The sequence below is a fragment of the Enhydra lutris genome, unplaced genomic scaffold (assembly GCF_002288905.1).
Source record: "Enhydra lutris kenyoni isolate GAN:26980312 unplaced genomic scaffold, ASM228890v2 scaffoldscaffold8, whole genome shotgun sequence".
In the NCBI taxonomy this organism is placed as follows: Eukaryota; Metazoa; Chordata; class Mammalia; order Carnivora; family Mustelidae; genus Enhydra; species Enhydra lutris.
In genome coordinates, this window is record NW_019154092.1 from 18,876,621 (window position 1) to 18,891,744 (window position 15,124).

The 15,124-nt window shown below is 46.9% G+C and overlaps 1 protein-coding gene across 1 annotated transcript in view; it reads right to left on the reverse strand.

Annotated features, from left to right (window-relative positions):
• LOC111142399 (NPC intracellular cholesterol transporter 1) overlaps positions 1 to 15,124 on the reverse strand; it is a 48,595-nt gene that overhangs the window by 5,404 nt on the left and 28,067 nt on the right. Inside the window, exons 10-20 of the mRNA XM_022495459.1 lie at positions 12,971 to 13,071; positions 10,034 to 10,136; positions 7,383 to 7,572; positions 6,593 to 6,775; positions 5,377 to 5,491; positions 3,705 to 3,832; positions 3,471 to 3,611; positions 2,194 to 2,283; positions 1,564 to 1,751; positions 1,118 to 1,233; positions 337 to 466 (exon numbers count right to left, since the gene is read on the reverse strand). Of these exons, the coding sequence (XP_022351167.1) occupies positions 337 to 466; positions 1,118 to 1,233; positions 1,564 to 1,751; positions 2,194 to 2,283; positions 3,471 to 3,611; positions 3,705 to 3,832; positions 5,377 to 5,491; positions 6,593 to 6,775; positions 7,383 to 7,572; positions 10,034 to 10,136; positions 12,971 to 13,071 (1,485 nt within the window). The remainder of the gene's footprint in view (positions 1 to 336; positions 467 to 1,117; positions 1,234 to 1,563; positions 1,752 to 2,193; positions 2,284 to 3,470; positions 3,612 to 3,704; positions 3,833 to 5,376; positions 5,492 to 6,592; positions 6,776 to 7,382; positions 7,573 to 10,033; positions 10,137 to 12,970; positions 13,072 to 15,124) is intronic.

The following is a 15,124-nucleotide window of genomic DNA, read 5'->3' on the forward strand; positions in this document are numbered from 1 at the left end:
CATTCTGAAATGCCACACGGCCCTGCTCCCCTCCTGTCCTGCTAGACGCTGGCACAGCGCTCAGCAGCCATTCACGCAGCCGGAAGAGCCAGGACACGGGGCCGAGAGGGAGAGACAGACGCTCAAGCCAGGGTGAGATCTGCTGGAGAGGCTGAGAAGCTCTCCTTATGGGTGTGTGAGGTTTTTCTGCTCTCAGAAGACCCGGTGGTGGGGCCGGTGGGGAGGGGAAGAAAGGGACCCTCCCCATACAGCTGCCCCCACCCCAGCCCTCGGCTAGCTGTCCCGCACAAAATAACTGGAAGTGGGCACGTCTCTGAGCGGCTCCACAGCACTTACCCTTTGCCGCACTTGGGGTTTGGGTTATCAGAAAGGAACATGGGCAGGAATCTCATGAAGTCTTCCCCTTGAGGCCTCTGTTTGCCCTCTGGGGTTAAAGGTCTGCAGCGACCACAGGCAGGGTCAACCACTAGCACAGACACAGAGGGGCCCAGATGAGAAGAACGAGGTTCCAGATGTTATTTTAAAACACTTAAGGATCTAAGGGGAATTTTCCTTGATCTTTTTCCTGACCCCAAAGCTCCAGAGCTTCCAACACATGGGATTTTCACAGTCTAATCCGTCTGACATTCCATCTTCATCTGAGGCAGGCTGTACAAACTTTCTTCCCTGAAATAGGTGGCCTGCTTGGAGGATGACCCTGGTTGGTATTATCAAAGTCCAAGGCTTCCATGAGTTTACCAAGAAAACTCGAGGACAACCTCAATACTCCTAACAAAACTGCAGGGCAACGGTGATAACAGTGGGAAGCACTCCGTGAGACGTAGCCAGATCCCAACCAAGAGATGCTATTAGTGGCGTCGGGAGAAGAGAACCCGGAAGACTCTGAAAACCAGAGTCCCCTGACCGGGGCTCCGTCTGGCCTGCAGCCCTGTGGTGGGGGTTGGAGGGAGGCCGAACAACACGACACATCAGAGAACATGGCTGAGGAGAGGGATGGCGACCAAGGAAAAGGGACCGGCGCCGGTATAAACTGAGGTGAAATGCAAAGGATTTATAAATTATAATGCCACAAGTCTTCAGAGAAAAGGGAAAAATCTGGAAAAGGAGATGAAAGTACCTGAGGCATTGCAGAAGCGATCTGTGCCATTGTAGACTCTACAGCAAGAAGACTGAGGCTTGACCCAATCAAAATAATCATCGATCCAGGACGAGGGGGCAAAGCCTATTCGGGTACTGGCGAGAAGGAGGGAGAAGTTACTGACTTGCTCCGCGGGGGGAGGTCTCAGATTCAGTCCTTTTTCTCGAAACCTAACTTCACTTTCTAGATGTTACACTGCTGCCCAAAGGACAGACTTCATCACCACTTAATGGAAAACCCTTCCAGATAGGAGCTGCTCAATTAGTCCTTTTAAAGCTTTTGCTGAGGTAAAGCTAGAGTTAGCATGATTCTGAGCAACACATTTTCTAAGCAAATCTATCCTGAGTGAGCCATGTCAGGCCCAGGCGGCCGGGGGCCCCTTCCGGCTGCTTCCGCGGCAGGACAGAACGCCGGGCGGTACTGACTAGTTGTCCAGCTGAGCCGCGGTGAAGATCTGCTGCACCAGGGAGTCGTTATTGCAGCCCATGCCCCCGCACACCATGTTCTGCCCTTTCAGGGAGCTGTAGTCGTGCCCTTCCTCCAGGACGAAGTACACAGGTGGGCCCGCATGCAGGTATCTGAGCGACCTGAAGTAATCCAGCACGTAGGAGTCCTGCACGAGCGATCAGAGAACGGGACACAGTGGGAATGTGCTGACGAGCCCAGGTGAGGGGACGGCTAAGGATGGAGACAGCACTGGGATGCTGCTGGCCGAGACGGCCCCAGCCGAGATGTGGACCGTCCCCCCAACCCGAGCCAGCTCCCGGCTCCTCACCCTCCCTGCGCCCAAGGTGCTTCTTTGGCGGGCCCACCGCCAGGAAGGCACCTTACGAGGTGAGAGGCTCACTGCTCTATTTCTCTGTACCCTCCTCACCCCGAGAGTTCCCCATGCTAAGATGGGCCCCACTGCCAGGCTCCATGGCGGTCCTTGTAACCTGGGGAACCGGCCGCCACATGCATTTAGAAGCAGGCATTCACCCGGAACAACTGCATGCAAGTTTTGGAAAATGTATTTGTATCTTTGGCTAAACAAGGTAAAAGAGAAAGCAGCTTACATCAGGCATGGAGAGAGACTGATCCAATCCAATTTCCACTTTGTTCAGCACCGCGATACTGAAGGACAGGACACCCACAAATACCGCTATCTGGAATAAAAAGTGAGCTGTAAGGCAGGGACTGCTTCGTGCATGGCAGCTTAAGAACATAAATAAGATCTTCCACACGTGAAAAACGGGACTGTCCCCAACCGAAAAGTTTACATGCCACGTTAACGTAGAGAGCAGGAGTACTGGCTGAGAGGACAGCATCTAGTCAAACTACTTGGGTTTAAATCCTGGCTCCAGGATTTGAGTGACCCTGGGGAAGTCACTTAACCTCTCTCAGCTTCTACTTCCTCATCAGTAACACAGGAAAAATAAAAGATGTATAACATAAGATAGTTTTGTGGGTTAGATGAGAAAATCTGCAGACAATCCAGATTCAGCATTGTACCCAATATTCAGTGTTTGTTAAATGTTAAGTGTTACCATTACTGGGGACGAAGTCATGTTCTTTTATTAGAGCAGTGATAGGTCATCGCTGCTGGCTATCCCCAGTAGATCACCTACAGAAAGCTCTCACACTCTTGCTGGGGACTCGGGACGGTGGGTGGTGTGCTGGGGAGGTTTGTGGCACTGTAACGGGGCAGCGTGAGGAGAGAGTTGTGGCAGGACAGTTCCGTGTATCAACTGCAGTGGTGGTCACTGCCACTGCACATGTGATGAAGGGACTCAGAACTCGACATACACACGTGCCCATGTCAAATTCCTTGTTTTGACGCTGAACTATAGTTGCGTAAGACCACAGGGAGAAGCTGGGTTGATGGGTACCTGGGTCATTTCTGTACTATCTTTTTGACTTTCTATGAATCTAAAATTACTTCAAAATAAAAACTTGCTTATACTGACTACTAAAAGCTAGCTAGAAAAATATTTTATGTACTTGTACATATTTGCTTTTGCATTTTGTATATATACTTAACAACTGTCACAATCTCCTTCCCACGCTGGTTTCTTTCTTTTTTAAAGATTTTATTTATTTACTTTAGAAAGAAGCATGTGTGCAAGCAGCGGGGAGGAGCGGAGGGAGAGGGACAAGCAGAATCCGCTCTGAGCACAGAGCCCAACACAGGGCTCGAACCCATGACCCTGAGATCATGACCTGAGCTGAAATCAAGAGTTGGACGTTTAACCAACTGAGCCACGCAGGTGCTTCACCCAAGCTCCTTTCTTAGAAGGCATGTGATAAAACTGTTTTTGGAGAAAAATGAGGAAAACCACAGACAAACTCATACCACAATAGGTCGCATCCAATCCTTAAGCAGAAGTGGAGAATAGGAGTTTTTGAAGAACCGAAACAAGCAGCTTTCTGAGGCCTGGACACTAGTTCCATCTTCAGAGCCTCTGACACAGCAAAGGACATCCAGACGATGTTTCTGAGAGGAAAAAGAGGGACAAAGGTCACACCCTCCTGCTGCTTCACTTGGATTCTAGGCTGTAAACAGACTGCCATCCTGACAACAACTTACCTCTTGACGCTTGATGTCTAACCCCAAGAGACTCACAAAACACGTAATCTGAAGAAGGAAGTCAATGAGGACGGCCATCCCGGCGAACAGGGAGAAAGTGTGAACGGCTGGCATCTTTGACAGCGCCCCTGCAGGGGGAGAGAAGCTGCCCCGTCACGTCCACTTACAGCAGGGGACTCCATGCGGGTCTCGCACTCATGTGTACACAGGAACACAAGGAGCTAGAATAGACTGAAGCCACGAGAAGACCCACGCTTCCCACAACCCCCCCAGAGGAATGCCACAGAAATATTTTCTCTCTGCTATTAGATCAACAGTATTAGTCTCCCACTTCTGACACAGTTAGATGAGGGCGCTCCCAGTCAGAAGTATTGGGTTAACACCCAGAGACTGCAAACTAGCAGCCCACAGGCCAGATGATATCCTGTATGGTCCACATTAGATCAATTCATTTTAGGATGAAAACACATTTCTTTTTTTAAAAATAGAAGCCAATATTTAACAATGAGACCCAACACAAAAATCTAGATTCACAGCTTCACTTAAAAAAAGAAACTGGACCTAGCAGCACTGGGCCAGCAACACGTAACTACCCTTTCTAGACCTCTGCCTTCTGCTCCTACAGTCCTCCCAGAGTCACTCCAATCTTGAGGCACAGTGTCAGCTGCTATTATCATCACATTTTCTGATGAGAAAACAAGAGAAAGTAACTTTCTCTGCACCTGTATCTATCAAAAGGAAGTTTAAGGACCACAGGCTTGAAAGCACACTGCTCTATGGAAATGAAGACGGCATCCTGGGTCTGTTCTGAAAGACCTCCGCCTTCATGAGTCTACAGCAGCCCCGTGTGAACAGCCCATGGAGGCATTTCCATCTGTGGCCCACGGATCGCATTTCTAATCCAGCTTCCTGCTCTGAAGACGCACTCGATTGTCTCATCCCACACAGCAGACAAGGGGGCAGACAGCCCTGTGAGTAAGGCTGCGTGGTGATTTCTCCACAGGAAAGAAACACAGAGAACACTGGTTTTTGTTCCAGCTCATTCTGGCTCCTTGTAGTGAGGGGAGGTCCAAGGACCTCTGCTCATTAACAAGGCTGCTTCCCCGATGGTTTGTGCGGACAAAGAGGAATGTCTACGCCTATGGATTTTGCTCAGAGTATGGTGTTGGCCTGGCTCCTGTGGGACGCAGGAATGTCATTTTCAAAGATCCACATTTGCCACAGGTGCCAAAAAGGGGAAGCAGCAGAGAAGTTCAAGGTTATCTGTCAGTCTGGACCCCAACATCAACACTATCATGAAACAACATGAGAAAGTGGAGGGGCGCTGAGCGGCTCAGCTAGTTAAGCAGCTGACTCTTGATTTCTGCTCAGGTCATGATCTCAGGGTCATGAGATCAGGTGCCACATTGGGCTCTGCGCTGGGCGTGGAGCCTGAAGATTCAATCTCTCTCCCTCTGCCCCTCCCCCCAACCCCCCAAAAGAAAAGAGGACACTTCCAAAATGATATCCAAGATACTGCTACTGATTTTCCCCGTGGTCCACTCTGATACTTTCTGATTACAGAATAAGCTTAAACAAGGAAGTAACACGATGGGACATAGTCAGATACCCAGATCCTTCTACCTCCAGGCTCAGGAAACAGTGGGACTGGTAGAATTCAAAGAGTAATTACCTAAGAAAAACGCTACAGCCTCTGAAAAGGAGGACAGGAACATACTAGGAGCCACTTCTCCTAGGACCCTGCCCAGCTGCTGATCCAGAGTTTCTCCTTGAAGACGTTCATCTCGCTTAAAAAAAACAGAACACAATACACAGGCCATTAACCTTTCTAAATGACAATGCCATCTCTTTGCTTCTTTGTTGCTTTGTGTTAACAGTAAAGACAAATGATTAGGAGCTTCTACTTATTGTAGATAAACTTTGATGGGGGGCCTGCAACTTGTCCTGACAATCCATCCAGGGTATCACTAAACCCCTGAGCTAGGTAACAGGTGGAAAGCTCAAGGGAAGACTGGATCATCTTATCAGGAAAACACACAGAATGCAGCCTGCAGGTGGCTGGACCATTAAGGGACACTCTTACGTGCCACTGAGTCCCCAAGTAAGGTGACCAGGAAAGAAAAATATCATGATTGAGACCATATTATACATCAGCAGGTCCTATGCTGTCCTATCTTCAGTGGCACCTCTGACAAGTCTCTGATTCTTCTACACTACTGGAGACTCATTTTAGTAACAGTTGTATCCAAGGGGCGCCTGGGTGGCTCAGTGGGTTAAAGCCTCTGCCTTCAGCTTGGGTCATGATCTCAGGGTCCTGGGATCGAGCCCCATATCGGGCTCTCTGCTCAGCGGCGAGCCTGCTTCCTCCTCTCTCCCTCTCTGCCTGCCTCTCTGCCTACTTGTGATCTGTCAAATAAATAAATAAAATCTTAAAAAAAAAACAGGAAAAGAAAAAAAAATAAGAGTTGTATCCAAAATGTTTTTCGCAAGCATGTAAGCCCTTCTTGCACACATATTTAAAACTGAATTCTTAGGACGCCTGGGTTGCTCAGTCAGTTAAATGTGCAATTCCTGGTTTCAGCTCAGGTCATGATCTCAGGGTCCTGGGATATAGCCCTGGGTCTGTCCCTCTTCCTCTGCTCCTCTCCTACGATCTTGCTCTCTCTCTCAAATTAAAAAAAAAAAATCTTTAAAATTTAAGTCTCACTTTATTCCTCCAACCAAGGAGAAGGCTGAGCAAGTTATGGACACCAATGAGCAACACAGAGAACAGGAAACACCGCTACCCCACTTCCACGCTTGCAAGTACTCGGCATAGAGCGGGACAACCATTAACGGAGCTCACTACTTGGTCTGATGGCAAGCTCTGTCAGGCTATGGAAACGCACCTGGTAGGTCTGGACCAGAATGAAGATGTTGTCCACCCCGACAGCCAGCACCAGGAATGGGATGACTTCGATCACAATGAGGGTGAGGGGGATCCCAACGTAGCTGAAGATGCCCAGTGAGCATGCCACTGAGCTCAACACGATGAGGATCCCAGCGATGCCAAGGGAGATCTTAGAATCCACCTGAACCACGCAACAAAGATAGAGAGTCAGACTCTCGTTTGTCCCATGACTAAAAGGACCTCATTTTTACCTCTTTCTTGGAGTTAAAGGTGCTCTCCGAGAGAAAGATAAGAAAAGATAAAAGATAAGAAAAATATTCTAGATCTTCCCTTAGCAGCCATGCTTTACGGGCTTCAATTCTCACGTGTAGTCAAATTAGGAAAAACTGGATTATGAGAAATAAACTGTAAGTTTTAAAATAAACCAAAAATCTGGAACTGGAGAAAACATATGCAGGAAACAGAAAATACTACATACAATGAAAATGGGAATGTAAACCAATTTTGCACATAATGACTTAGTATAACTAAGTAGAAACAGGGGCGCCTGGGTCGCTCAGATGGTTAAGCATCTGACTCTTGATTTTGGCTCAGATCATGGCCTCAGGGTCATGAGATCCAGTGTCAGGCTCCGGCTGGGCGTGGAGCCTGCTTAGGATTTTCTCTTTCTCTCTCCCTCTGCCCACCCCCCGCTCCAAAAAGTAGAGGCAAAAATAGGACATGATGCTGTGCATCGTCATTTTTCTCCAACACACACACACACACACACACACACATACTCCACTTACAAGAAACCTGCTCCAGCTTTTGATGTGGCCCAAGGCTATGGAAATGTACAGAAACATGACGGCGTAGCTGATCAGGACAGTGAAGACATCGCCGTTACTCTCACGATTCAGTTCATCCTCGATACTTCGCTCAGTCGTGAAAGAAATGGTCAGATTTGGATTCTCGTAGTTTTTCACAAAATTAATAAACCTAAAGGAGAGAACACATTTTATATTTTCAGTTGAAATTTAGTGACAGCTAAGGGAGAAACTTCTTCCCAACCTCTAGGACACAAAAGCCATGCTTACTCAACCCGTACCTTACATGAGGATTCTTGACACTGGAGACCAGAAGGGCAACACCCCCAGATTACAAAGTTCCAGACATGCTCATGTTTCTATCACTTGGAACAAGTTTAGGACAAGTTTAAAAGTTGGCTCACAGTGCTGGCTTCAGCAGCACGTATACTAAAATCGGAATGATACGGAGATTAGAATGGCTCCTGCGTTAAGAGAATATGCAAATTCATGAAGCATTCCATTAAAAAAAAGCCTGGCTCATGGTCTCATCTTCTTTTTTTTACTAAAAAGGATCTCTAACTGAAGCACATCATAACAAAGATATATGCTCATGGAACAAACTTAAAAGTTGATCTACAAATGCAATGCAATCCCTATCAGAATCCCAGCTGACCTCTTCCTTCATAGAAAGATACGCTGATTCTAAAATTCACATTTGCAATCAAAAGGGGCCCAGAAGAGCCAAACCCTTCTTTCTCAAGAAGAACAAAGGAGGAGGACACACACTTCTCAATTTCATACTTTCTACAAAATGATAGTAATCAAGAGAGTGTGGTACCAGCATAAGGATGGGCAAAATCAAAGAACACAAGTAAGAGTCTTGAAAGAAACCATGTATCTGTGGTCACCTAATTTTCGACAAGGTGGCAAGACTGTCCAATGAAAGAGTAAGTCCCCTTCTCAACAAGTGGCCTGGGGCCATCTGGATAGCACACAACATGAAAATAATGAATTCCAGTGGATCAAAGACCTAAACTTGAGAGCTGGAACTCTAAAATCCTCCAAAGATGACACAGTCATAAATTGCCACGTCCTTAGATCAGGCCATAGTTTCACAGACAGGACACCAAAAGTTTGAGCAACAAAAGAAAAAACTAAAAAATTGGACTTTAAAACTACAAACCTGTGCTTCAGCGAGCAGCAGAAAGAAAAACAAAGCAAACATAACAAAGAAACTGGGAGCGAATACCCAGAAATCACGTAGCTGACAGCAGACATGTAGCACACATAAGAATTCTTACAATTTAATAGTAAAAATACAAATAATCCAGTTAAAAGTGGGCAAAGGATAGGAAGAGTTATATGGATGGCCAGCACGCCCAAGGAAAGATGCTGGAGATCAGCAGCCGTCAGGGAAATGCAAATCAAAACCATAATGAGACACCACATCCCATGCACTAGGATGGCCAGAGCCAAAAGGTCACATAACAAGCGCTCACGAGGTTATGGAGAACTAAGACCCCCCACGCAGGCTGGTGGGAATGTAAGATGCTGCAGCCATCGTCGAAAACAATCTGGCAGTTCTTCAGAGAGTCACGTATGACCCAGCAATCCTACTCCTAGGTAGATAGCCAAGAGAAATGAAAACATACTTAAATTCACACAAAAACTTGTATGTGAATGTCTACAAAAGCATTATTCGTAATGGCCAAAAGGCTGGAACCACTCAAATGTGCACCAGCTGATGACTGGAGAAAAATGTGGCACAGCCACAGGATGAAACATTATGCAGCCGTAAAAAGGAATGAGGCACTGACAGACGCCATAACTTGGATGAGCCTTGGAAACATGCAAAATGAAAGAAGCCAGACACAGAAGTCCCTGTCCGTGCTTTCATTCATGTCAACGGCCAGAACACGGTAACACACGGACACAGAAAGCAGATGAATGGTTGCGCAGGGCTGGGAGGTGAGAGGATGAGTATGGGGTATAACAGCTAAAGGAGATTAATCTTTTTGAGATTAAAAAACAAAAAAGATCTCAAATTCACTGTGGTGACAGCTGCATAAAAGCTACTGGATCACACACTTTAATTGGGTGAAATGTCCAGGATGGGATTTATATTCCAACAAAGCTGTCAAAACAAAAAGCACTGAAAGGTATAAAGGGTCAAAATGCCCTGTCCTCCTAGGCCCTCTGTCCTGTTCTCTAGGGTTTACAACAGTTAACCATCTCCCGGGGCCCATGCCCAAGATTTTTTCTAGGGATGGATAGCATGTACACGAACTTCCCTAGCCATGTCGATGGCAGCTTTCATGTCCTACATCTGGAGCTGTCTGACCATCCATTCCCCTCTCTTTAGTCCCTGCAGTGTCCCTTATTAATGTGCATCCACCTTGCTCCTGGTGGCCTGCTGGGAGAGGTGGGTGCACGGGACATTTCCACACGTCCAGAGACTTGTGCGTCCCTGTGCAGGGCTATCTACTCACACAATGTTTGTGGATGAACTGCCTTACAGACTTTTTTCTTTGCATTATTAGTACCAAGTGGGGGAAAAAATGATTTAGATCTGCTGTTGGTTAATTTAGCTGAACGAGGTTTTAGTGCCTTCTGTTAGCGCCCAGCTTCCCCCAGAACAAAGAGCAACTCACTCTTTCTCCCAGGCCTGGGCCCTCTGGAGCTTCTCTGTATCATTGTAGTAATTATTGACAGGAAAGGTAATCACAAGGGCTGTAGCGTTATTGTAGTTTTGATCTAGAATGGAAAAAAGAAAATGGGACATCCAGAAGATGAGAAGCATGCAGAAAATTAGACAAACACAAGGGAAAAATCACAATACAGAGAGGTGACTGATTTTTCACGGGGCTGTAGACTGCTCTAAGAACAAAAACCAGTTTATGGACATCGTGTCTACGCAGCTCAGCTAATGAATAAAAAGGATGCTCTATCTGACGTAGGCAGTTTCATTCAGGATGAGTAAATTTTTTTTTTTTAAAGATTTTATTTATTTATTTGACAGAGAGAGATCACAAGTAGATGGAGAGGCAGGCAGAGAGAGAGAGAGGGAAGCAGGATCTCTGCCGAGCAGAGAACCCGATGCGGGACTCGATCCCAGGACCCTGAGATCATGACCTGAGCCGAAGGCAGCGGCTTAACCCACTGAGCCACCCAGGCGCCCTGCTTTTTTTGTTTTAACTACGGAGCATGTGCATGGTAAAAATTTCAAGCAGAAAGATATGTGCAGTTTCTCCTTCCCCAGGCCTCGTTCTATGCTTAGTTCTCCTCCCCACCATCTGAAATATTTCCAAAGACACTCCATGCATGCTCAAACACATATATTCTTGCCCTTTCCTTTGTTTTTTTTAAAATATATACATATATATTAAAAGATTTTATTCATTTATTTGTGAGAGAGCAAGTGCGCACACGTGCACAAGCAGGGGGAGCAGCAGGCAGAGGGAGAAGCAGGCTCCCTGCTGAGCAAGGAGCCCAGTACGGGACTCGATTCTGAGATCTTGACCTAAGCCAAAGGCAGACGCCCAACCGACTGAGCCACCCGGGCACCCCAACCTTTCCTTCTTAATGACACAAATGGCAACACACTGTTCTGCACGTTACATTTTTTCATTTATATCTTGGAGACGACTCCATTTTAGGACATAAAGAGCTTCTTTCTTCTTTTTTTCTGCTGTATCGTATTTTCTAGTATAATTTAACCAGTCTCCCGTTGATGGACATTTCTGCAATTTTTAGGATCATAACCAAAAGTACTACAAAGAAAAACCGGATAAATATTTTTCATGTGTCAAGTACATAGGTGGAGAATCAATTCTTACAAGTATAAGCACTGAATCAGAAAGTATGTGCAACTGCAATTTTAATAAATTCGCCTAAACTGCCCTTCAAAGAGGTTATCCTCTTTTTCATTTCTTTATTTAACAAGACATCTACTGAGACCCTGCTTCATGCCAGGCATTATTTTAGGTTCTCTGGATATGTATCAGTGAACAGAAGAGAGAAAAATCCCTGCCTGCCTTGAGTTAACATTCTAGGAACCACTTACACTCCCCTAACAATGGGGTCGTACACAGGGTTTATCAGACTCTTAGGTCTTTGCCCCTGTGTTGGATAGAAAAGACTGAAGTGAGGTACATTTCACTATCCAGGAGTGAGGTTGGGCATTTTTCCCATGTAATGAACAGCCCCATGTATTTGTTCTTTTGCTAAATTTCATATAGCTTTGCCTACTTTTCTCCTGGGTTGCTGACCTTTTCTTTTTTTCATAAGAGACCTTTATATATTAAGGATACACTGTCCATTATGTGTACTGCTTTTTTCCCCCCTCTGGTTTACTTGCCCTTTTTAATGTTTTTTAACTTTATGATGCTTGTTTTCCACATAGGAATTTAAAATTCTTATGTAGTCAAATTCATCAATGTTTTCTTTTGTGGCTTCTGGGTTTTGTGTCTCCCTTAGAAATGCCTTCCCCGTTTTAAAATTATCTAAAAAAAATTCCTCCCATACTTTCTTCTAGATCTTAAATAGCTTCATTTCTTATACATCTGTTTTTGACAAATCTGGAGTTTATGCGGATGGAAGGAATAAGGAAGAAATCAAATTTAATTTTGATGGCTGTGGCTTGCCAGTGGGTGACACCATCTTTTCTCCACCCATCAGAAGTGCCGCTTTATGAGGCAGAGTACAATTTAAATATAGATAGGACTTCTCCCCTCCTATGGGGTGAGGAGAACAACATCTAATTGGCCTCTTCCTTGGACTGCAGAAAAACCTGTTGAGCTGCCTATAATCAGGCTTCGGATGCCAAAGGTGTCACCTGAATCATGACCCCGTCATACCTGATACAGTCTGTTCCAGGTGCTATAGGAACCAACAGCAAAGGGCAAACCCACTGCTCCTCCCTCTAGAGAAGTGTCTCAATTCCTAACCAACTGGTTTGGGAGGAAAACACAGAACAATTTTGTTTCTTTTTCCCTGTATTTCACATATTATCTCTCTCCAATTAAAGATATATATATATTTTTTTAAGATTTTATTTGAGAGAGAGTAAGAGAGCACATGCAGGGTGAGTGGCAGGCAAAGGGAGAGGGAGAAGCAGGCGCCCCACTGAGCAGGGAGCAGGATGTGGGGCTCAATCCCAGGACCCTGGGATCATGACCTGAGCCGAACGCAGAGGCTTTAACCCACTGAGCCACCCAGGCGCCCCCCCACAGATGTTCTTAACCTGATGTCCATGGACTCCCTAAGGGTTCCTTGAACTCCTTGAAACTAAACAATGAATTGTGTGGAGGTGTACAATTGCAATACATTGCAATATTCTGGGGGAAAGTCCTTGGCTTGTGACAGCTTCCCAAAGTGTGAGCTTAAGAAGGCGAGCACCATCTACTTCTTTTACGCCCAGAAGAAACCCCAAAGCCAAAGCCCAAAGCAAGCCTACACTTGGGATTTAAAAGATGGGGAACTAGAATGACTGCTCACTCCATGACATCTTTGTAATTACCACTTGACTCTTAGTGACAGAACCAAGACTACTTTACCCAATAGAAAAAGCAGAAGCTTCTCTTACTTACCATCATAGCCTCCTAACACAAGCCACGGGAACACTGGCCCACCAAACGTACCCAGGCAAGGGTCATGGAGCAAACTGGTATCATTCAGAGAGGCAGGAGCCCTGCAAAGTGTAGAAAACACCTCCCAGTTAGAATAAGCCCCAAAACATCACAGAGACCTAAACATTTATTTCTTTTCAAGATTTTTTTTATTTACCTGAGAGAGAGATGGAGAGCGAGCACAAGAAGGGGAGGTCAGAGAGAGAAGCAGATTCCCTGCCGAGCAAGGACAAGGAGCCCGACGAGGGACTCGATCCCAGGACTCCAGGATCATGATGACCTGAGCCGAAGGCAGTCACCTAACCAACTGAGCCACCCAGGCGCCTGAGATCTAAACATTTACACAACAAACATTTGAAGATGCAGATGATATCCTAGGTACCATGTGGGCCCTGTGGTTCCTTAGGTAATGGGGTTCAGCACTTGCCTCTGGGAGCTCAGAATCAGCGAGCGAGAGGCAGGCGAACCCAGCATGAGGCAGTCAGTAAGGCACGGTGCACACAGGAGGACCCACGCGGTGCATGGCACGGAGCAGGGAGCAGCTAATACACAGGGAAGACTGCCGCCAGAAAGAGGAGGCCTGCACAGAAGCAGGTCTCTGAGGCCAGGGGACGATTCCCCTGTTGGGGGGGGCTAAGGGTGCTCCCACAACCACCACATGGGAAGAGAGAACGGACGAGGGAGAAGAAAGCAACAAGACAGCCATGTCTGAAGCCATGCAAGTCCTGTCTAGAGCATGGGGTGCCCACAAACCGGAGGACTTCTGAGGGAAGGGCCAGGACCGGAAAGGGCAAGGGACAGTGAAAAAAAAGATGAAGTGGTCTGCTGCGTGGTTCGGACTATTACACTGCAGGCACTGGGGAATGAGAGACATGGGGAAGAAGGATGTCATGAACTGTTCTAGAAAGGTAACTCAGAAGGTAAAACGGAAGGGGTCTAGAAGTGGAAAGGAAAGGGGCAGAAAAGCCCCCCGCAGACCCGTCAGGTTCGTGCAAGGGTCCAGGCAAGGATGGTGCCGTGAAGACAGCCAGTGGGGGACCAGCATTCCAGGACTCATCCTGAGCCAGACCTCTGCTGGGCACTCAGGAAGCTTCTCACAGATGATCCTAAGCTCGGCCCTTCAGAGCCCGTAGCTGATGGGCTCAGGCTGGAGGTCAGGCCACCTGCTTGGGGCAAACAGGCTGCAGGGACGAGTCCCTGTCAAATCCCACCAGCCCCCACACACGGGACCCTGCCACATTGTGGATCTGAGAGCCATCCAGAGGTTAAAATCCATAAGAATTACACGAGGGAGATAAGGATGCGGAAGGATGCGAGACAGAGCCTCAAGGTGGAGTAACTGGTAGATGTGGTGCCATCACATGATATGGGGTATGCGGGGGAAGGAGATCTATGCTTGGTTCTGGGTGCACCGGGATGGCCATTCTTGCAGGACCTCGGGGCTGGGGGGAGGCCCACGAAAAGTTGGGGAGGGAGGTGAGAGCTGGAGACACAGAGGAGCAAAGATCCGCGAGTGGGAGTGAAGTGGCCCACAGCACCGTTTCTGCACTGACCAAACTACATTCCTGCCGTGGAAAAAACACTAGTCTCCTGAATTCCTAACTGCCACAATTTTGTTGACCTACATTTTATAAGATAGGAAGCAAATAGCTTTTTCCTTTAAATATAAAAATTGAAGAATATTAATTTTGTTTTTGTCAATATTCAAATCACCCATGGCTGTCCTATTCCATCTATCCCGTGGAGGATGCTGCCTTAGTCTACACAGGCATGCACTCAGTGTTTTATGGGGAGAGCTCAGATTTTTAGAGGGGACCTCCTTGAAATAGAGCAACCACAGCCTAACTACCTCAAGATCACATCCCAGTAATAAAAACAGAACAGAGCTTAAGGCCACCAGGCCAGACCCGACGTCAGGAGCGGCTGGCTCCAGAGATGTGGTTAGCTGACAGCACACTCGAAAATGACAAGGAATGGGGCACTGGGATAGCTCAGGCGGTTGGGCATCCGACTCATGGTTTCAGCTCAGGTCATGGTCTCAGGGTCGTGAGATCGCACCCCGTGTCTCTCTACCCTGCGCCTCCCGCGACTCTCGTGCACACTCTTGCCCTCTCT